The sequence below is a fragment of the Pipistrellus hanaki genome, assembly GCF_964339955.1.
Source record: "Pipistrellus hanaki genome assembly, chromosome: 1".
NCBI lineage: Eukaryota > Metazoa > Chordata > Mammalia > Chiroptera > Vespertilionidae > Pipistrellus > Pipistrellus hanaki.
The window spans coordinates 120,590,639-120,614,739 of NC_140503.1; the positions used below are offsets into that span (position 1 = coordinate 120,590,639).

Sequence of the window (24,101 nt, forward strand, 5' to 3'; positions counted from 1 at the left end):
CATTTTAAGATGGTTTTCTCTCCATTTATATCCTGGCCCACTCTTTTATTTAAAATTTTCTTTCAGGAGATAGCAGAAATACAAAAGGCTTAAATTGTTAAACAGAGCAATAAATGTGTATGTCGATCTAGATAGAGAAATGGTGCAATTACTCAAGTTAAATATTTTCTAAGGACACTCCTGTGAAAGACTCAAGGAACTGCCTTGGGAGTCATTTGCCAGAGTTGCAGATTGTTACCAACAGTCCCCAATCATAAGAGGTAAACCTGGAAAGGAAAGAACAGAGAAAAGAAAAATAATGTTTCTTATGAGGGATTCACCTATTACAGCTGCCTGACTTCTACAGACAGACCAAGTGCCGCTCTTCTGACTGGCCGGAATGCCACCATTGCCAAAGAATGGAGCCTCCTGGGTTCCTTGGATTTTCTGTGTCCTCCTCTGTCCACTGGCTTGGCAAGGAGCAGAGGCCTTCCAGTGTGGCAATGGGGTCTCCGTGCCTCCTGACAGCGTGTGCGACTTCACAGATCACTGTGGGGACATGAGTGATGAACAGCAATGTAAGTTCCATGCTTCTCTTTTCTCCACTTTCTGTACATCTTTGCCGTATACCAGGGGCTGTTGAGCAGCCAGGGAGATTCAGGCAGATACCTGGCCCTGCATGGATTTAATTTATAAGCCCTTAGTGTAAGACAGAAACTGAGATAGTATTTTCATGAAAGAGACGGGTCCATAAATAAAAATTACTCTAGTGAAGCAATATCAAATTGCTAAGACTCTACCTAGCTGGATGCATTTTAGATCGGTTTTTACTGATTATATGGAAAGAATGACAGGCAGAAATGCATTATTTAATTTTGTATTAGTAGGGAAATTTTCAGAAGAAATGCAATGCTGCAGCTTTAAAATTCTGTGACAGAAAATACCAGCTTAAGGCTGAATGCAGTATGAAAACATTTTAAGTAAATGCTAGGTTAAAGGAGTTAGATTTTACTTCTGCTGCTAGGACGGTACCACCAAGTGAACTGATTATGCCCTGAGCACAGCGCCTGGCTTGTAGCATTTGGTTTCTGGCAGAGGAAAGAGCACAAGATTCCAAAACCTAGGAGCCTGGATAGACCACCTACTAATGGTGTGATCTTGAACCTCCACCTCATTATAAGAAGAACCGGCTCTCTCAGGTGGGAAATTGCTCCATTGCCTGCCAGTGTCATGGGTAAAGATTTGTATGTGTCTGTAGTTTCTCTGCCAATAAGACATCTTGAAGGAATTATTTCATTTCACCAATGAAACTGTGTTGTTCTTACATGTCATTGCCTTTCGTAAACAACTAATGGATTAAATGGAGTCACTGTTGGTTCTTTGTAATATGACCTAGTTATCTGAAGGCACTAATTCTAGTCAGAGCACTTGATCAAACGTATTTTCTATTTTTATTCAGATACTCTATTAATTAATGTTTACAGAATTCTTTCATTCAGGTAACGCTATTAGTATTTGCAGAATTTCTTCTGCTAAAATAGATTCTACACATTCAATTTTGCTGTTGTTGGCCTTCTTGTTACATATTCAGTTGTTACATTAAAACCAGAAAAAAGAGTTTACTGGAAAATGTCTCCTCTGTAGAAGAAAACAGTCTAATGATTTTTGCCCATAGTTTGGGATAGCTGTCAAGCAGTTAGTAACTATTAAATGCAAAGCACAGCCAAAGGCTAGGATTTGATGTTTGTCCAGTTTCCCCAGAAAGGCTGCGTGTGTGCGAGCTGCCCTGCCTCTCCCCTTCTCGGGTCTGTCTGGGACAGCCCTCTGGTGAGCAGCAAAGAGGAACCACTGGGCTGCTTTGGCAAGAAGTGCCAAGGCCCTTCCATTGTTAATCTCCACGAATCTCCCGTTAGCCCACCTGCTGTGGTAACGCGCGTGGCCCTGCTTCAGGGAAAAGGTTCAGTGAAAGAAGGAGGAAGCCACAGGGCGAGGAAGGTCTCCGCTGCAGGAAAGGTTCTAATAACGCGCATCCGTGGAGGAAAGCAAAGGAACACATCTGTCGAATAAACAGATTTCATTTAAAAAATGTTTCATTGGGAGATCACCTTTTGGCCTTTCATTTTTCATTTTCATTTCCAAGAAGTTTCCACTTGAGTATTTTATTTACAATGTGAACCATAACCTGTAGATAACATTGAGAATGTGAATTTCTATTGTATACTACACTGAAGGGGGAGGGGCGGAGAGGGGAGGAATATTGTGAGGGAATAGTAATGGCCAAGCAATTTCTCTCATGAAAGTTTGTGACGCTAAATTTACAGATGAGATTTTTAAAGCTAACTTTATAATGATGGTACAGTAGTCACATTTTGAAAAAAAAATCAACCTGTGCCTCTCTTTAATGTCCAGATTATGTGACCTTTAAGAAATAGATTAATAGGCTGATTATCTTAATGAAATTGGCATAGTTGATGTTGAATTTCAGATGCAACTGATTCTATTCATAGATTTTTTAAAATGTTCTTATTTTATATGATGGAACTCTGTTTAAGAATACTCCAACTGTTTAACTCAGGGTTTTTGTTTTGTTTTTTTTTTATATTAGGTTTAGGAAGACTGAATCTTCCCAATGGATTCAGTTCTATTTATGCACACTACTGAGCATTTAATATATAATATGCAAGGAAAATATATTTTAAGTATAACAATTATTTAGTTCTGGTGGCAAGAATCCCTCTTTATTAGACTTTATCCTGAGCCAGGGAAAAATGTGTAACTGGTCTGGATATTTAAAAAAAAAAAAATCATAATCCAAATGTTGCATTGTCTGCTTCCAAGCAGATTCCCTTCTTCTGGTGTTCATTTTCTTCTATGTTTATTTGTTTATTTATTTTAATATCAGAGTCAATACTAAATACAGAGATAGTCTAACTTCTAGCAATTGCTTCAAATTATTTGTTATACAAAAGTTCTACTCTGCTTTGTTCTTCTTAACATAAAGGCAGCTGTGTTATATTGCTACCATTCAAATTCAAATCAATCAGAAAATTACAAAATGTACTGTTGATACACTGTTAATATATATCCATATTTCAATGCATTCTCCCAGTGAAGTGTGCCCAGGAAATATACTTAGAAAATTACTTTTGCATACCTGGTGATAGTATTAAACTGTTTTAGAGCTAAATTTTCTCAGAATTTACTGTGATCCAAAAGAAGAAAAAATATATTCAGTTAATAAAATACTGTTCCCTTACATACATGTCATGCTTAAGAACTTTTTTTTTATTCACTCTAGTATTTTAATAAGGAGACAAAAGTCTTTTATACTTTGGTTTGATGTATATATCATAAAGATTTAAGATTTTATCTAATTTATTTTACAAATTATTTGAATTTAAGAACAAACATTTTTTTAAAAGTGTATTAATTTTATATAAATCTAAATGTATATGCAAAATATGTGAAAACTGCTTTAGAGGTACATTCTCAAAATCTGAGAGGTGATAATGTTTAACCTAAGCAAAACATTTCTTCACTAGAATAACATAAATATCAAGTATTCTTACAGTAATTGCTTCATTTAAGTACTGGAAGGTAAAGCATTGATAAAGTGAAATGTGAAATTTCATGTGTAATACTAATTACATCATTGGATGGAAAATTAGTATACACATTGCCATGAAACAATTAATAAAAATACTTTATAAATCCTATTTACCACAGCAGCACATATTAGTTTGGGCTATTATTACAAATATCATAGACATGGTGGCTTACACAGCAAACATTTATTTCTCACAAATCTAGAGGTAGGAAGTCCAAGATCAAGACACCAGCAGAACTGATGCCTGATGAGGGTCCCTTTCCCATTTTGCTACTTTCTCACATGACAGAGGTCATGTCTAGTGTCTCTTCATATAGAGGCAGGGAAACCGTCTTGAGGATTTTGTTCTCATGACCCAATCACATCCCAAATGCCTCACCTCCAAATATCATCACAGTGGCAATTATGGATTTTGGAGGGATACCAACATTCAGTCCACAGATTTATATTTGTAAGAGATCTAATAATAAATATGTATAGTTTAGCTCAAGAAAATTAGAAAATTTTCACACACTTCAGTTTTGGCCTAAATGGGTGCTATAGTTTTGAGTTCTGTGACATTTATTTTAATTTTATGTAACAATTTAAGCACACTCAATTGGGCACTCATTGAAAAATAGCAAAGTATAGTTTCATTTATTGCATTGGGCAGACTCATTAGGACCATTTTGCTTTAATGTCTCTGCAGATCTTTTGGTCTTTTCTGGTGTTTAGTCATAAGTTTAGAAACATTATATTTCAGTGGAGTAAAGCCTTCAAGCTCCTCTAAGTCAAAAGCCTCATTTTGTAAATGTGAATGAGGTGAGACCCCTAAGACAAGAGATTGATAATAGAAGGGTATGTATCAATTAATAGTGCCTCAAGACTGAAACTGGGGTTCCTATTCTTCTATATTTCAAATATGAGTTTTCTGAGGTTTTACAAGTGATTATAAAATCCAGTTATTGGACAACTTTATAGGGCGCTATAAAAGATATTGTTTCTAAATAAGACTATCCATTAGTTATTGATATCAGAATATGTGCATAAATCTCTAAAACTGTTTCCTTTCAATAAAATTTGCATATAGGCAGTATCATTTATCTATATTTTATTGTTAACCCAAATACTTTCAGATCTGTTATGCATGATTTGTACCAATTACAGGGTACTTCTGTTGAGGTGAACAGGAAGAGGAGGTACCTGTGAGAATAGAAAATATTCTGTAAAATGGAATGAATAAAAAGTGAAATAAAATGGATAGCAGTGCATATTTTAAAAAGACTAAGGTACAATAAATACCTAAGTCTACAGAACTGCACACTGGTTTCAATGTTTATGATGAAAGATCTATGAGATTTGCCTAAGAATGGCTGTGAAGGCAAAACCAGAGGAAGTAGAGGATAACATAAGCAATAAAATCTCAAACATCTCTCATCACAATATGCTTGCTGATACATCTTCTAGCACAAAGGAAACTAAGGAGAAAATAAACAAATGGGACTGCATCAAAATTAAAACCTTCTGCACAGCAAAAGGAACTATCAACAAAATCAAAAGGGAGCCCACCATATGGGAGAAAACATTTGCCAATGATTCACCTGATAAAAGGTTAGTATCCAAAATATATAAGCAACTCATACAACTTAACAAAAGGAAGACAAAAAATCCAACTAAAAAATGGACAAAATACCTAAGTAGACATTTCTAGAAAGTAGACACATAGATGGCCAAGAAGCATATTAAAAAATGCTCCAAGTCACTGATCATCAGAGAGATGCAAATTAAAACCACAATGAGGTATCATCTCACTCCAGTAGAAATGGCTACCATCAATAAATCAACAAAGGACAAGTGCTGGAGAGAATATGGCGAAAAAGGCTCTAGTACACTGCTGTTGGGAATGCAGACTGATGCAACCATTATGGAAAACAGTAAGTAATTTCCTCAAAAAGTTAAATATGGAACTTCCATTTGACCCAGTGATCCCACTTCTAGGAATATATCCTAAGAAACCCAAAACACCAATCAGAAAGAATGTATACATCCCCATGTTCATAAAAGCACAGTTTACAAAAAGCTAAGATCTGGAAACAGTCCAAGTCCCCATCGGTAGTCGAGGGGTTAAAAAAAAAGCCATGGTACATAGTATGAAATACTATGCAGCAGTAAAAAAGGAAGAATCCTTACCCTTTGAGACAGCATGGAGGGACCTGGCGAGTATTATGCTAAGCAAAATAAGCCAGTCAGAGAAAGACAAGTAGCGAATGATCTCATAATAAACTGTAGAACAAAATAGATTCAGAAACATAGAAGCATGAAACAGACTGTAGAATCTCAGAAATAAGATAGGGATGGGAAGAGATCAACCAAAGAACTTATATACATACATACGCATAACCCATGGATACAGACAATAGTGTGGGTAAGGCCTGGGGTGGGGGAAGGGTTGGCTAGAAGGGGTCAACAGGGGGGAAAAAGGTACATTGTATTATTTCCAATTATAAAGATAAATGTTAAAAAATTTTTAAGACTTAGGGAGAGGGATGTCAAGAATGCTGACATCACAAACTTGAGAAAGCTTGGAATATTTTAACAAAGATTGTAAATCTTTTTGTGCAAAGGAAATAAATTTACAAGCTCCTTATTAAAACATTTCTCAATGGAGTCTGAAAATTTTTCAATGAGTAAAGGGATATCAAATGGAAATTAGATGTACCCACTTGTACTAATAACAAAATAGCATGAATGTCTGTTTAGAATTTTAATCATTTTATTTGATATAAAATAAACATTCACTGGGGCTTTTATTGTTTTTATACTAGCCTTTTCTTTCCTCAGACAGTATTTTTCATGCAAGAGAGCTAATCTTAATCTTGCTCCAAGGGATGGGCTTCAGAAACCTTGAACTGAGCATCTTCTTTTATATGTACGCCTACTAGAGTCCTTTCTGCTATTTTGAAAACAATCTTTATAAAATACTTTCATGTCAAATAGCACTATCAGGAGCTCTTCCCTCTTGGCAGTGTTGGATGCTGCTGTGCACAGCTGTGTAACATAAATCATTTCCCTTAATAGGTTTTGATGTTTAAAATTGTTTCACAGTGTGGACTATTTTTGTTCATAAGGGGCAATGGAAATGTGAGAGAAAAAACGAACCACATACAATATGGGTTGTTCTTTCATCTTTGAATATATGAAAATATGAAAGCAATACACTGAAGAAGCATTATCAGTGCGTTCTGAAAATTCACTGGACAGTGAATCTTTCTCCCAAGAAAGAGGATAAAGTGTTATTAGAATTTTATCTTGACCCACCCTACGGTGCTTCTATCCACAATCCCAACAAAAGATGCTTTATACAAACAGTGAACTTGATGGAGCATGTATCTTTTTTTTTTGAGCATGTATCTTGATGGTACTTTAGGAAAATAAAACATGTCTTTATGCAATGATACCACCCTAGAGTTACAAACAGTTTAAGGAGAAGGCCCTGAAAAAAACAAAATATTAGTCTGATTAGGGCAGGACATTTATCTAGTCCTCCCCCATTTTCTAGAATCTTGATTATCACAGTCAAATAAATATTAGATGGACTGATGCATTACTGGTCGGAGGAACTACCAGCTGTAGTTTTTCTTCTACCACAGAATTAGATGAAACTGCTCAGTATTGCTATGTAATCTGCTCTAGTTTTGTGATTCAAGTGTACCCGTTCATACCATCTGAGGCATTCAGTCTGTGAGCTCTCTTTGAACATTTCAAAGATACTCTGATGACATCAAACAGTAAACTGTTTCACAAGCAATTTTGTTTTTTGAAACCCAGTGACTGTATGCAGATAGAACTCTTACCAAGCTTGTCACCCACAGAACTTTTCTGTTTGTCAATAAACATCACTTCTCCATGTGCATGTTGACACTAACGGCTTGATTAGGAATTCTAAGAGAAGGCTTGCATTCTGTTGTCAAAATTATCGAATTTTTGAAAGGACATTGAGTCACAGCTTAAGTTTCCATCAAAGAAATATGAATAGGATATAATGTTCTCTACTACCCAGAAATAATTGTGACTTTCCAGTGAATAAGTCTTGAAATGCTTGATTGGATTTGGAAGATAAATTTTAATTATTTTGAGAGAAATTGAAAACCTGTTTAGAAAAGAAAATGACAACAGTTCATTTATTCCTGAATTAGTTTACTTGATAGAAAAGTTTGTCCGTGCAAGAGATATAATTTTCTAATCAGGGCTCTGCATTCACCATTATAGGAATTACTGAAAAAGCCATAAGATCTTCTGACCAAACTGCTATGTTTAAATAGCTATGCATCATTTACAGTACTTGAGTATACATTGCTGTAGATTGAGTAAATGCCATGTGTTGTCCATATTTCTGCAGAAATCACCAAACACAAACACTAGAGGTCTTCTTTAAGGGTTACTAACCATAAACAATAGTAAAGAGAAAGCATGGTTTGATAATCCTTTTCTCATTGGCAAATACACCATCAGTGATGCAAATACCACCAAGGATGTTCTCAATAATTTGAATATAAAGCAAATTACATGACAAGAATCAAACCTAAGTAATATTGAATAATATTGAATAACTGGTTTGGGCTATGAAAGTGCTAATTCCATTTGCTGTTACAAACCTTTATGAGTTGGCTTTTTTCCTGTTTCTGTCCCAGTGAAAATATGAAAATTAAGTCAGTGTGAAAGATAAACATTTCTGGAAAAAACCAATTGCCAGTCCAAATAATAGCAGTCTCCCACAGATATTTACTTTTGAGGATAATTAATTTTTACTTTCATTTAATTGGAATATTTGGATCATTTCATCCTTTGTGGGAACTGGCCATTATTATTATTATTTTTTTTACAGTTAATGAGAGTAACAGAGATAATTCTTTGTGAAAATGTTTTTCTATGTTATCTACCTGAAGGAAATAATTTTCTAAAAAGCAAAATAAGTTATATATAAACTTTTGTGACTATAAAAATTCTTAATAAACTAGGAAAAGAGGAAACTACTTCAACACAATAAAGGCTATGTATGAAAAAGCCACAGCTAATTTCCTATTCAGTGGTAAAAGTTTGAAAGCTTTTCCTCTAAGATCAGGAATAAGATAAGATATCCTCTTTTGTTACTTCTATCTATACATTATTGGAAATCTCAGCCAGAGTAATTAAATAATAAGTAATAAAAGGCATTCAGATTGGAAATGAACAAATAAAATTATCTCTATTCACAGAAAATCTAATTCTTAAATAGAACTTAAAAATTTGACAAAAATAAAACTAAACACATCCAGTTAGAACAAATAAGCGAAGTTGTAGGATACAAAATCAACACATAAAAATGATTTTCATTTTTATACACTAACAATGAACAATCTGAAAAGGAAATTAAGAAAACGCTTTCATTTGTAATGGCATCAAACAGAATAAAATAGTAATTACCATAACCAAGGAGACAAAAACATGTTTAAGGAAAACAGAAGGAACACAGGGGTATAGAATAAAAATCCCATCAAATGAGTACCTATCAATAATAACTTTAAATGTAAATGAATTAAAAGCTACAATCAAAAGACATAGGGTAACAGATTGGATAAGAAAACAAGACCCATATATCTGTTGTGTACAAGAAACCCACTTTGGCTCAATAGATAGAGCATCGGCTTGGGGACTGAAGGGACCTGGGTTCGATTCCGGTCAAGGGCATGTACCTTGGTTACGGGCATATCCCCAGTTGGGGGTGTGTAAGAGGCAGCTGATCGATGACTCTCTCTCATCGATGTTTCTAGCTCTCTATCTCTCTCCCTTCCTCACTGTACAAAAACAATAAAATATATTAAAAAGAAAAAAAAGAAAAAAAAGAAACCCACTTCAGAAAAAAAGACGCACACAGACTGAGGGTGAAGAGATGGAAAAAGGTTTTCCAGGCCAATGGAAATGAAAAAAAAGCTGCTAGCAATACTTATATCTGACAAATTAGATCTCAGAGTGAAGGACATAACAAGATATAATGAAGGCCACTTCATAATACTAAAGGGAGCAATCCAACAAGAAGAAATAACCCTGGTAAATATATATGCACCCAATATGGAAGCACCCAAATATAAAAATAAAAATAAAATAAAACAAACAAACAAACAAACAAACAAAAAAACTGCTGGAAGACATTAAGGGAGAGATTAAAAGCAATAAAATCATAGTAGGAGATTTTTTTTTTAAATATATTTTATTGATATTTTACAGCGAGGAAGGGAGAGAGATAGAGAGCTAGAAACGTCAATGAGAGAGAAACATCGACCAGCTGCCTCTTGCGCACCCCCCACTGGGGATGTGCCAGCAACCAATTTACATGCCCTTGACCGGAATCAAACCCGGGACCCTTCAGTCCGCAGACCGACACTCTACCACTGAGCCAAACCGGTTTTGGTGATAGTAGATTTTAATACCCCACTGTCACCTTTGGACAAATCATCTAAACAAAAAATCAGCAAAGAAATAGCAATCCTAAATGACTCACTAGACCAGATCGAATTAATCGACATCTTCAGAACATTCCACCCCAAAGCCACAGAATATACATAATTCTCAAGTGCACATGGGTCATTTTCAAAGATAGACCACATGTTGGGACATAGGAAAAGTCTCTTCAAATTCAAGAAGATAGAAATCATATCAAGCATCTTCTCAGATCATAGTAGCATAAAACTGGAAATTAACTACAATAAAAATAATCCGAAGAAATCAAACACATGAAGACTAAACAGCATGCTATTAAACAAGGACTGGGTTACCAGAGAAATCAAGGAGGAAATTAAAAACATCCTGCAAACAAATGACAATGAAAACACAACCATCCAAAATCTTTGGGACACAGCAAAAGCAGTTTTGAGAGGGAAGTTCATATCTCTACAAGCCTATTGCAAAAAGCAAGAAAAAATGGTAACAGATTTTCTAACTCTACAACTCAAAGAGTTAGAAAAAGAGCAACAAGAAAAGCCCAGTGTAAGCAGAAGGAAGGAAATAATAAAGATCAGAATGGAGATAAACGACATAGAAACAAAAAAAAAACAATACATATGATCAACAAAACCAAGAGCTGGTTCTTTGCAAGGCTAAACAAGATTGATGAACTCTAGCCAAGCTAACCAAGAAACAGAGAGAGGACTCAAATAAACAAAATCAGAAACGAAAGAGGTGAAATAGCAACAGACCGCGCCGAAATACAAAGGAATGTTACAAAATACTATGAACAACTCTATTCCAACAAACTGAACAACCTGGAGAAAATGGACATATTCCTAGAAAAATGCAAGCTCCCAAAACTCAATCAGGAAGAATCTAAAAATCTCAATAGACCAATGACTTGGGAAAAATTGAAACAGTTATCAAAAAGCTTCCAGCAAACAAAATCCCAGGACCAGATGGCTTCACAAGAGAGTTTTACCAAACATTCAAGGAAGAACTAAAACCCATCCTCCTCAGACTATTCCAAAAAATTCAAGAGGAAGGAACACTTCCAAACTCCTTCTATGAAGCCAGCATTACCCTAATACCAAAACCCGATAAAGACAACTCAATGAAAGAGAATTACAGGCCAATATCTCTCATGAACATAGATGCCAAAATCCTCAACAAAATTCTAGCAAATCAGAAAGATCATACACCATGAGGAAATAAAAGGCATCCAAATTGGAAAAGAAGAAGTAAAGTTATCCTTATTTGCAGATGACATGATATTGTACATAAAAAAGCCAAAGACTCCATTAAAAAATGAATTGACTGAATAAATGAATTTGGCAATGTAGCAGGATATAAAATTAATGCCAAGAAATCTATGGCATTTCTATACACCAACAGTGAACTTACAGAAACAGAGACTAAAAAAGCAATTCCATTTATTTATCACACCAAAAAAATTAAGATACCTAGGAATAAAGTTAACTAAGGAAGTAAAGGACCTGTATTTGGAAAACTACACGACACTGAAATGAGATAGAGGAACATGTAAACAGATGGAAGTACATACCATGTTCATGGATTGGTAGAATCAACATCATCAAAATGTCCATACTTCCCAAAATAATCTATTGGTTCAATGCACTCTCCATTAAAATACCAATCACATATTTCACTGACCTAGAAAAAACTCTCCAAGAGTTCATTTGGAACAATAAAAGACCCCGAATAGCCACAGCAATCCTGAGAAAGTAGAGTAAAGTAGATTTCAAGCTGTATTTCAAAGCCACTGTTCTCAATACAGCCTGGTACTGGCACAAGAACAGACATGTAGATCAATGGAATAGAATCAAGAACCAAAATATCAACCCAAACCACTATGCTCAATTAATATTTGACAAAGGAGGTACGAATACGCAATGGAATCAAGGCAGTCTCTTCAATAAATGGTGTTAGGAAAATTGGACAGATACATGCAAAAGAATGAAACTTGATCATCAACTTACAACATACACAAAAATAAACTCAAAATGGATACAGGACTTAAACATAAGATGGGAAACCATAAAAATACTAGAGGCATCCACAGGAAGCAAAATCTCAGACTTTTGCCAAAAGATCTTCTTCACTGATACTGCCCCTAGGGCAATGGAAGTTAAAGAGAAAATAAACAAATGAGACTACATAAAAATAAAAAGCTTTTTTACAGCAAAAGAAACCATCAACAAAACAACAAGAAAGCCCAGTGTATGGGAGAACATATTTGCAAATGTTATCACTGATAAAGGTTTATTCTCCAACATCTACATACAGCTTATACAACTAAATAAAAGGAAGATGAATGATCCAATTAAAAAATGGGCAATGGACCTAACTAGAAAATTTTCAAAAGAAGACAGAAGGAAGGCCAAAAGGCACATGAAAACATGCTCAAAGTCACTAATTATCCAATAGATGCAAATCAAAACAACAATGTGGTACCTGTCAGAATGGCCAACATCAAGTGTTGGCAAGGTTGCAGAGAAATAGGAACCCTTGTACACTGCTGGTGGGAATGCAGACTGGTGCAATCACTGTGGAGAACAGTGTGGAGTTAACTCCTTTTGAAAATGGAACTCCCATTTGACCCAGTAATCCCATTCCTAGGAATATATCCCAAGAAAGTAGAAACACCAATCAGAAGGGATATATGCACCCCTATGTTCATAGCAGCACAATCTACAATAGGTAGGATTTGGAAACCTAGGTGCCAGTCAGCAGATGATTGGATCAAAAAAAGTTGGTACATCTACACAATGGAATATTATGCTGCCATAAAAAAGAAGGAATTCTCATCATTTGCAGCAACCTGGATGGAATTGGAGAACATCATGCTGATTGAAATAAGCCAGTCAATGAAAGAGAAACACCACATGACATCACTCATTTATGGGTAATAAAGAACATTATAAACTGATGAACCAAAAAATGGATATAGAGACAGTAAAGCAACAAGCATACTGTCAAATTACTGCGGGGAGGATAGAGAGATCTGGGGGAGATAATAGATCAACTGAAGGACTTGTATACATGCATATAAATACAACCAATGAATACAACACTCTGGGGAGGGAGGATATGTAAGGGAAGGGGCGCAATGGTAAGATACGTACACAGATAATAATTTAATAAAAAAATAAAAATATTTTTAAAATTGGCTAATTGAAATAATCGAATATTCTTGAAAAATTGATTTTACTATACAAAAAATTGTTTGACAAAAATTTTTATTGGTAGTTCATGCCATAGTAAAATTGAATAACATGTAATGAACCTAAAGCAGTCATTTTTCAGCACAAAAATTAATATTTAAAAGCTATCCAGATTAGATTATAAAATTTCCAAAAGCCTCCTACTATTTAAATAAAAAAGGTGGAGATAATAGAAGAATTTCATGTAAGGAAAAATATTCTATAAGTAAATTACTCCTCATAGGACTTTGAGGAGGAAAGTAGATGTGCATTATTAATATGTCCCAGGTTAAATAATTGGTTTGCTTTTAATACCTTCTACGTTTTCCTTTCTAGATTTTTCCTAATTCTTTTACTTTCTCTGCATTTTAAGAACTTTATATTCTGATAATCTATGCATATCATGCATTTCTGAGTTCTGCACCAGTTTCTCTACTATTACTGCTACTAAAACTTTATTCTATTCCTATTTTCTTAGAAGCATGCCCTAAAATTAACTATCTCTTGAGGACATACTTTAATATTTTTTCTTCTCAGTATAGCATTAATGAGAGACTCTTCAGTGAGCTTTAATGAGAGATTCTGGTTCTGTGGAAGCCAATTCAGGAGAGAATTGGGCCTTCCAAGAAACTACAAATGGCAACACAGAGACACCCTCCCTCCTGGACTACACTGCATCTGACCTTTGAAATCATAAAATTGATAATGACAATATGTAGAATCTAATGAACAAAATAAACTGATGAATAAAATAGATGCATAGAAGTTTGGAACAGACTGAAGGATTTCAGAGGGAATGCAGAGGTGGGTGGGAGGAGTGATTAGCAGGAACTTATATGCATATATGCATAGCCCATAGATACAGACAGTAGTGTGGTGAAGGCCTGGGAGGAGCAGGTGAGGGGTGGATTGGGTCAATGGGAAAAACAACAAAGGGACATCTGAAGTACTTTCAACAATAAATTTAAATAAAAAGAATAGAAAATGAAATGATAAGTTCTACAAGTTCAAAAACCCCAGGAACATGGATTCATACTGACAAGTTCCTACATACCATTCCTCATTATTGCATAGTATCCAACTGTTACAACCTAGTGATGACTGAGGCAGCAGAAATCTACATGGAGGCAGATTTAAAAATAGCAGGTAGTTTCAGATTTTAATGTAGATGTGTGGCATTTTGAATTGAAAGGTAAATCAGGCACAATTCAAGAAAAATTGTTTAAATGGTTTAAAACATACAATTTTCTAGTGGAGGAAATGAATACTTAGAAACTTTCTGATGCGTTTTTGAACAATCTAGCAGTTATTACAAGTTCATGATTACATTTTAAAATAAGAATTAGTTGAAAATGTATGCTCTTTAGATTCATTTAATAACAAAGAAACCCTGGTGAGACCAAAGAGGAAAAATGTTTTATTTAGCTATTTTTCTAGTTCTATCACTGCCAGAAATCATCACCATTATCCTTGTGTATTAAAAAGAACAATGAGCATTGCAAACAGATGTCAACTAGTAATTATACTGTAAGGTAATTTCTTGGTATTCAAAAAATGTTTGACACCTAGAAAATGTGTATATATTTCATACACATAATTGCTAAAATATGGTGATAAGATAGTTTTGAATATTTTATAATCACAAGTAGAGAGTTATAAAAATTGGTGAAATCTAAAGGAAACTTGATAAGGTGCTGGTGGCGAATTCCAACAGGTCATAATTATGCAAGAAGTTCTTCAGAACACTGATGGACATCTTCAGCAGGGCTGAAGATCTGCATATTATTGCCTGCTGCCAGACACCTGAGGGCAGTTCCCCCAACCTGATAGCCCTTTATTGTTTACTGGGCCTTACCTTTGATATGTATATCTGCTTTGCTAAAGGGAAATGTGGGTCCAAAGATTTGAAGAGCCCACTTCATGAGAAAGTGGAGCCTCCCCTGGCTCCCCCATGCCTCTCAAATTTATATTTCCTGTCTAGTGTCTAGTTTATTCATTTATACACAGCCCCTTCTCTAGATTCCTGAAACCTAGTAGCGGAAAGATCCTAGCAATAACAATACATATTTATGCAGATATATGCATAGCTAATTGAATAACACAGACATATGTGTATTTCATGCACAGGGATTGGAGGGTGTCCCTCGGCCCAGCATGCACCCTCTCCCATCTGGGACCCCTCAAGGGATGTCTGACTGCCTATTTAGACCTGATCCTGGTGGGACTGGACCTAAATGCACAATTGGACATCCCTCTCACAATCCAGGACTGCTGGCTCCCAACTGTTCACCTGCCTGCCTTCCTGATTTCCCTTAACTATGTCTGCCTGCCAGACTGATCACCCCCTAACCACTCCCCTGCCAGCCTGATTGATGTCTAACTGCTCCCCTGCCAGCCTGTTTACCCCCAACTTTCCTCCTCTGACAGCCTGGCCACCCCTAACTGCCCTCCCCTACAGGGTTGATTGCCTCAAACTGCCCTCCCTTGCAGACCTGGTCCCTCTCAACTGTTCTCCCTTGCAGGCCTGGTGCCTCCCAACTGCCCTCCCCTGATGGCCATCTTGTGGTGGCCATCTTGTGTCCACATGGGGGCAGGATCTTTGACCACATGAAGGCAGCCATCTTGTGTGTTGGAGTGATGGTCAATCTGCATATTACTCTTTTATTAGATAGATAGAGGCCTGGTGCATGAGTGGAGCCAGCTGGTTTGCCCTGAAGGGTGTCCCAGATCAGAGTGGGGGTTTGCTTGGGGTATGGGACAGCCTGAGCAATGGGCCTGTGGTGATTTGCGGCCCAGCCATGCCCCCTGGCGACCCAAGTGGAGACCTTGGAATCTGGAATTTATTTACCTTCTACAATTGAAACTTTGTAACTTGGAGCAGAGCCAAGCCTTCTGCTGGCTCCTTGGCTGGTAGCCATTTCCGTTGGAATTTATATATCTTCTATAATTGAAACTTTGTAGCCTGGAGTGGAGGCCTGGGCTGGCCAAGGTGTGCGGGAAGCTTTGTTTTCTCCATTGCCCGGGGCAACCCTAACCTCCTGCTCTTTCCAGCTCCATGGCTGTAGCCATTCTGTTTGGATTTGTTTACCTTCTATAATTGAAACTTTGTAGCCTTGAGTAAAGGCTTAGGTTAGCAAGGGCAGGCAGAAAGGTTGGCTTCCTCCATTGCCTGGGAAACCCAAGCTTTCCTCCTGCTCTCTGTGGCTATAGCCATCTTGGTTGGGCTTATTTGAATACTTGCTCTGATTGGTTGGTGGGCATGGCTGGTGGGCATGGCTGGTGGGTGTAGCAGAGTGATGGTTAATTTGCATATTACATTTTTATTAAGTAAACTATGTAATTTAGTTTATTTTTGTTCAACCAAAGTCCCTGAACCACTAGGGGTCTATGAGATAAAAAATGGGTTGTTTTGGCTATTTCAAATATTTCAAAGGCCTTATAGAAATTATAAATTTAACCATACTTTGATTCAAAGATTAACCAAGTATCTTTGCTTTTGGATAGAATTACATCAGTTCTATCTGGAAATACTAGTGTCCTTATGCTGACTAGAAACTCTGATAGCCCTCTAATTCTAGGTGTTTTATAAGAAGGACTGGTCTGCATGCATATAAGCATAATTGATGGATACAGACACCAGGAGGGTGAGGGTATGGGAGGGGGAAGGAGGTGTGGGGGAACAATGGGGGGGATAAGGACACCTATGTAATACCTTAATCAATAAACAAACAAAAAAAGAATGGAACAGCAAATTCACAGTTAGATCTTAGAACAGAGCTTTAAGAGCTCATGTTCTGAAGTAAAAAAAGACTTGATTCCACCCTTGACTCAGCACTCACTAGAAGTTCTACGTTGAGCAAGTTACTTCATGCCTCCAACACAGCGCCTCCATTTTCTTATTTAAAATAGAAGAAAATGTCGCTTCATAAGGAATAAATAAACTACTGAAAGCAAAATACCTAACATAGAAAGTCTACTTCAATAACATGTGGCTATTAAAATTCCTGTTATTATTACAGAGTATACTGGTTTGTAAAATCTTTCAAAATAAGGATCAAGAAGTAAAATTAATAAAGTAGACCATAGTAAAAATGCAGGTTTAGTTAGTGTTTAAAAGTTGCATTTCCCAATCATCCTTGAATTTTCATGTAGAAAACTTCAAGAATATGTACCAGGTGTATTATTATTAAATAATATTTTGTCCAAAATGTGATTAAATAAAAATTCACTGCTTGTGGGAATGCCAACTGATATAGCCACTTAGGAAAATATAAATATTCTTAGAAATGTTAAGAATAGAGTTACTGCCAAAGCCGGTTTGGCTCAGTGGCAGAGCGTCGGTCTGCAGACTGAAAGGTCCCAGGTTCGATTCCGGTCAAGAGCATGTACGTTGGTTGCGGGTACATCACCGGTAGGGGGTGTGCAAGAGGCAGCTGGTCGATGTTTCTCTCTCATGGACATTTGTAGCTCTCTATCTCTTTCCCTTCCTCTCTGTAAAAAAATCAATATTAAAAAAAAAAAATAGAGTTACCATATGGCCTAGCAATCCCTCTTTGGGGTACCTATCCCCAAAATCTGAAACATTTATTCATAAAGATATATGCACCTCTATGTTCTATGCAACATTATTCATGGTGGTCAAGACATAAATAATTGAAGTGTCTTTTGAGAGATTATTGGATAAAGAAGATGTGGTACATATATACAATGGAATGCTACTCAGCCTTAAAAAAAAGATGAAAAACTGCTATTTTATAGGACCAAACAGATGGATTTTGAGAATGTATTGCTAAGCAAAAAAAAGTCATAGAGAAAAAGTCAAGAACAATATGATTTTCCTCATATGTGGGATATAAAACTGAAAGTAACAAATGAGCAAACAAGACAATTGAACAAAGGAAAACTCAGAGACAACAGTATCATGGTTACCAGAGGGGAAGAAGGGTGGGGTTGTAAAGTAGTAAAGGGTAAAGCGAGTCAGATTTTGGTGACAACAGATTTGATATTGGATGGTAAACACACAATGAAATATACAGATGATGCATTATAAAATTGTAAATTGAAACCTGTCATTTTATTAATCAATGCCATCCCAATAAATTAAAAAAAAATGTTTTTGTGACTGGGTTGCCAAGCACTATTTAACAACCAGCATAATTACTCTTACTATGGCTACTTCAACCAGTCAGGGCAAGAACAATCTTGTTAAAGGGACTCCATAGCTGCTAAGGATTACAACCCAAGGAGGGGTGATTTGTGGATTTGTGGTTGAGATAACCTTTTTTTTTTTTTTTTTTTTTTTTTTTTTTAGGTTGACCATTTTTTAATGTATTTAGGATTTTTAAAAATAATGGAATAAAGCCTTATTCTGAATAACCAAGTGTCCAAATCTTGCTTCTCCCAAGCCTCTTGGATAATTGATACCCTCCAAAAAAGGGAGGGGTAGGGGGAGGGAAGTCAGAAAATGCCTTTGCTACATAAAAGCGTTAGAATTTCAAGAACATTGAGAGTCAACAGGGAGGTGCTATGTTCAATTCCAGGGGTCCATCACAGACATGATGGAATTCGGATATGCCTCGATGGCACCAATATTAAGATTGTGTTAGATGTAACCCTAATAGTAATTCCTCATATTTTGTAGTGCCAATGAGTTGTGAAGTATTTTTTTTTTATGTACATATGTCATTAGATCCTCACAGCAATTGCTTTAGGGAGACAGGGCAGGGTATTATTATTTTAATCATATAAGTGAAGAAAAAGGTTTGCTAAGGTACTTTGTTAATAAGAGACAAAGCCAGGATTAGGTCCTCAGTCTTTTGGTTTCACTGGGTTTTGTGTGTGGTGATTTATTAGAATGTCATATATGCAAAAAGCTTTACATTAATAATTCAAACATAAATGTGAGAAATGATCATTATGTGAGTCTACACTTGTCATTTGTTGCTAAGCTTTCTTTTTCTAATATTTTCTTATTTCTTAAGAAGCCAAATGGATTGTAAAAGCTAATTTATTTTTTCTCTCATTAGGCTCAAATTATGAAAGATGTGATTTTGAGGATGGGCTCTGTAATATGACACAAGATCAGAGTCTGAAACTTGGTTGGACAAAGAGAAATGGGATGACTGGTCTATCACCTCCATTTTATGATCACAATGGTGCTATATCTGGTAAATACTTTGAATTTCTTTCATTTCTTCCTTTTTTGTCATGTGTTTGATTATGTCAGTAGAATCTTGGCTGATATTTAGATACGAATAATTATACTGCCTAATTTTCTTTATACTGTAACTGTAACCATTTTTAAGATATTTGTTATTTTAAAATATCACATTGGATTCTTATAATTAAGTTCATGGGATCCCAAAGGTATCTAGACAATAATTAGGATGTTTTATATATTTTGACTCTATGGAAATTGTGAAATTTAAACATGAGACTACATAAATTAATTCATCAATTTTATGCTTTGCTTTTGGCTAGACTGATTTCAAGAATCCCGCCTAGCTGCTTTGGCTCTGTGTATAGAGCATTAGCCTGTGGACTGAAGGGTCCCAGTTTTGATTCAGGTCAAGGGTACATGCCCAGGTTTCAGGCTCTATCCCCGAGGGGTGGGGGTGGGAGGAAGGCAGGGGAGGGGGGGTGATGCAGGAGGCAGAGGATCAATGATTCTCTCTCATCATTGATGTTTCTATCTCTTTCTCTCCCTTCCTCTCTGAAATCAATAAAAATACATTTTTTTAAAAAAGAATCTCTTTGGCATTAGTATATTAGCATAGAAGCTTGTTAGCAGAGTGTGGAAAGATCCTGGATGAGAGATTAAAATAAAGCCAATATTTCAGTAGTAGAACTGCAAACATGGCCTTTGTCTTTTTTAGTTATAGTTGTATCCTCAGTGCCCCAAAGAGTGATTGTTATAACATGTGTCAGTAAACATCTCTATATCTAGGCTTCTTATCTGTAAATGGGATTAATGCTACCTACTTTTCATCCTGTTGTAAATTTTCAATCAGGTTATATATGATAAATTTTCAGAGCTAAATTTTAAAATCTATTAGAACATTAAAAACATGCCTGTGTCAATATTTGAAGTTTACTAAAACTCAGGGTAGAGTGATTACAATGTATTCCTGATTTTAAAAAATATAATTTTTCTTATGGTAGGTCTGAGAAGGCCGAGGTGGGAAGGAGGGCTGAAGGAGGGGAGGGAAAGGAAATATCTGTAATACTTTCAACAATAATGATACCTTTTTTTTTTTTTTTTTAAAGATCATCTTTCTTACGAGTATTTAAAATCAGGTTTAAATGGTAATATTAAAACTTTTGCATTTTGATCATTTGTTATATTGGAGCTGAAATCTGTATATTATGAAATAAGAATTCTATTAAACAGCATCTAAACTTTTTATTTTGTTCTAGAAAGGTGTGATGGTTCTAGCCTAGGACTGCAGCCCTGTGCTATTCTCCAGAGCCACACCTGCAGTGACCCATTGCTGGGCATATTTTTGAGATTTAAAAGTCTCATCCACACTGTGTTAACTCATGGCCATGTTAACTCTGTTTTCCCCAGGAGCTATGAGCAAGCTCTGTGTGCCCACTTATTTTTTATTTGTTTAGTTTTTGCCTCTGGCAGTTTATTATAAACATTTTCAAAGGATATGCAAAAGTTGAAAAAGTTTGCTGTGAGTAACCACATATTTACCACTTAGGTAAAACAACTCAAATAACTATATTTGTTTTATCAAATAGCTATTCATCTATTTATTTATTCCTCAATCCATCATATTTGCAAGGCATTCAAAGAGAATTGCAGGAATTACTTTACCCCAAACGAAAGAATGGCATCCTTAACTAAATGCAGGAGTCCACCATAGGCTTGGGGTATTTTCTGGTTTCTGTAAATAAAGTTGGTGGTTTTTATTAGTTTGTGTTTGTATGTATGTTTTTTGTTTGTTTGTTTGTTTTGTTTTTACATAGCCAGGCCCATTCATTCACAAATTGTCTGTTGCTGCTTTTGTGCTGCAAACTTGGATTTGAGTTTTTGAGTGGTTGGAGAGACAATATGGTCTACAAAGTCTAAATGATTTGGCCCTTTAAGAAAAGTTTGTCTGCTCCTACACTAGAGTTCAAGTTTTCCTTTTTTTTTTTTTTTTAAATATATTTTATTGATTTTTTACAGAGAAGAAGAGAGAGGGATAGAGAGCGAGAAACGTCGATGAGAGAGAAACATTGACCAGCTGCCTCTTGCACACCCCCTACCGGGGATGTGCTGGCAACCAACTTACATGCCCTTGCCCGGAATCGAACCTGGGACCTTTCAGTCTGCAGACCCGATGCTCTACCACTGAGCCAAACCGGCTTCGGCAGTTTTCCTTTTTTTCTTTGAGGTAAAATTTAAATTAGAAATTCAACACCAATATTAAGTGTACTCTTTGATAAATTCTGACAAATTACTATTTTTTTTCTGCAACACCCATAGGTTAGATTTGCCTGTTCTAGAACTTCATATAAATGGTTCATACATTGTTGTATAAGACTTTTTACACTTAGTATAATGCTTTCTGATTCATCCATGTTGTAGCATGTATCTTTAATTCTCTTCTTTTTATTGCTGGCCAGTATGCAATTGTATGGATTATTCTTCCATTACCCTATGGATTTACACCTTTGTTTTTTCTTATTTTGAGCTATTATAATAAAACTGCTTTAAACATTATTTGTGTGTGTGTGTGTGTGTGTGTGTGTGTGTGTGTGTGTTAATCCTCACCCAAGGATATTTCCCCCATTGATTTTAGAGAGAGTTAAAGGGAGGGAAGGGGAAAGAAAGAGAGAAACATCTTTGTGAGAGACACACATTAATTAGTTACCTCCTGCGTGTTCCCTGACTAGGTCCATATTTGCAACACAGGTATTTTCCTTAACTAGGAATCAAATCCATGACCTTTTGATGTGTGGCCTGATGCTCTAACTACTTAGCCATACCAATCAGGGCTAACTAGTTTTGTTTTATTCCTTCAAGTAGCCATTCTCATAACACTATGCCCCTTTTGTTTATCCAATCATCTGCTGATGGGCACCTAGGCTGTTTCCAAATCCTAGCTATTGTAGATTGTGCTGCTATGAAAATAGGGGTGGAGCCTCCTGGAGCCCCCAATTTTATTATTTTTTTAATGTAAGCATATAAATCACTGGATTTTTTAATACCAACGTATCTTAAATTGCTCTATGCTGTCCTTTCTGAAGGCTGCTGGGAACCATAATCTATTAATACTTGTCAGACCGCATTATGTAGACAGTAAATTGGATTATTTCATTAAGGAAAAACAGCAGAAGACAAAAAATGGAAAGAAAAATCTTACATTCTCATTCTCTATATCACATTTTTGCAGCCTTTATAATCTTAACATCTTTTTATTTGGGAATCAGTAAAAAAATTAATGTTCATTTATTCCTTTATGTATGTATTTAAAAAAAAACACAACTTTTTATCGAGCATTTCCACTGTTCCACAATCTATTCTAGGACCTACAGATATAACAGTGAACAAGAACATGGCTCTTGTCCTCAATGAATTTGTAATTTAGTGATGGAGACATAAATTTAATACCTGCACTATTCCAGAGACCTGCATCTTTTTTCTTTAAAGGGACAAACTATAAATCATTTTTCTTTTTTAGGCCATAAAACCTATTCAACTCTACATTGTATTGTGAGAGTAGCATATACAACACATAAGAATCAAGCATGGCTGTGTTATAACAAAACTTTATTGATGGACACTTGCATTTCTAATTCATATAAATTTCACAGATCATAAAATAGTCTTTAGAAAAATTTCAACCATTTACAATGAAAAATTTAACTCTCCTACAAACCTGGTGGCAAATGCGATTTGTCTGTGGGCTGTGGTTTGCTGTTTAATAAACATTGAGTATTTTTGCATCTAACAATATGCAATTTTGGTGATACATGAGTATAGGATAACATTCCTCCTTTAAGAACAAACAAGTTATGATCTTAATTTTAAGTGGCCAGGGTTCACTTTTGTAGCAAATGTAACTGAAGCCTGCCTTGATGTTTACTCTGATTCTGTAAAAGAATTAGCTTTGGTATTCATCTGAATTTTCTTCTTTTTTAAATTATTTTTTTTATTAAATTATTATCTGTGTACTTATTTTAGCATTGTCCCTCCTCTCACCCATACATACCATCCCTCCCAGAGTTTTGTGTCCATTGGTTTTACTTATATGCATGTATACAAGTTCCTTTTGTTGATCTCTTATCTCCCCCAGATCTCCCTCCCCTCCCCACTATAATTTGACAGTCTGCTTGTTGCTTTACTGTCTCTATATCTATCTTTTGGTTCATCAGTTTATAATGTTCTTTATTATCCATAAATGAGTGAGGTCATGTGGTGTTTCTCTTTCACTGACTGGCTTATTTCACTCAGCATGATGTTCTCCAATTCTATCCAGGTTGCTGCAAATGATGAGAATGCCTTCTTTTTATGGCAGCATAGTATTCCATTGTGGTGATGTACCAAAGTTTTTTGATCCAATCATCTGCTGACGGGCACCTAGGCTGTTTCCAAATCCTAGCTATTGTAGATTGTGCTGCTATGAACATAGGGGTGCATATATCCTTTCTGATTGGTGTTTTAGTTTCTTGGGATATATTCCTAGGAGTGGTATTACTGGGTCAAAAGGGAGTTCCACTTTCAGTGTTTTGAGGAAACTCCATACTGTTCTCCACAGTGGTTGCACCAGTCTGGATTCCCACCAGCAGTGCACATGGGTTCCTTTTTCTCCGCAACCTCGCCAACACTTGTCATT

General features: G+C 35.9%; 1 protein-coding gene across 1 annotated transcript in view; it reads left to right on the forward strand.

Moving 5' to 3' along the window:
- Window positions 1-379: 379 nt before the first annotated feature.
- MALRD1 (MAM and LDL receptor class A domain containing 1) overlaps window positions 380-24,101 on the forward strand; it is a gene marked incomplete at its 5' end in the record, with an annotated part of 553,418 nt that continues 529,696 nt past the window's right edge. The window contains 2 exons of the mRNA XM_084867858.1: window positions 380-557; window positions 19,299-19,439. Coding sequence (XP_084723984.1) covers window positions 380-557; window positions 19,299-19,439 — 319 coding nt within the window. The remainder of the gene's footprint in view (window positions 558-19,298; window positions 19,440-24,101) is intronic.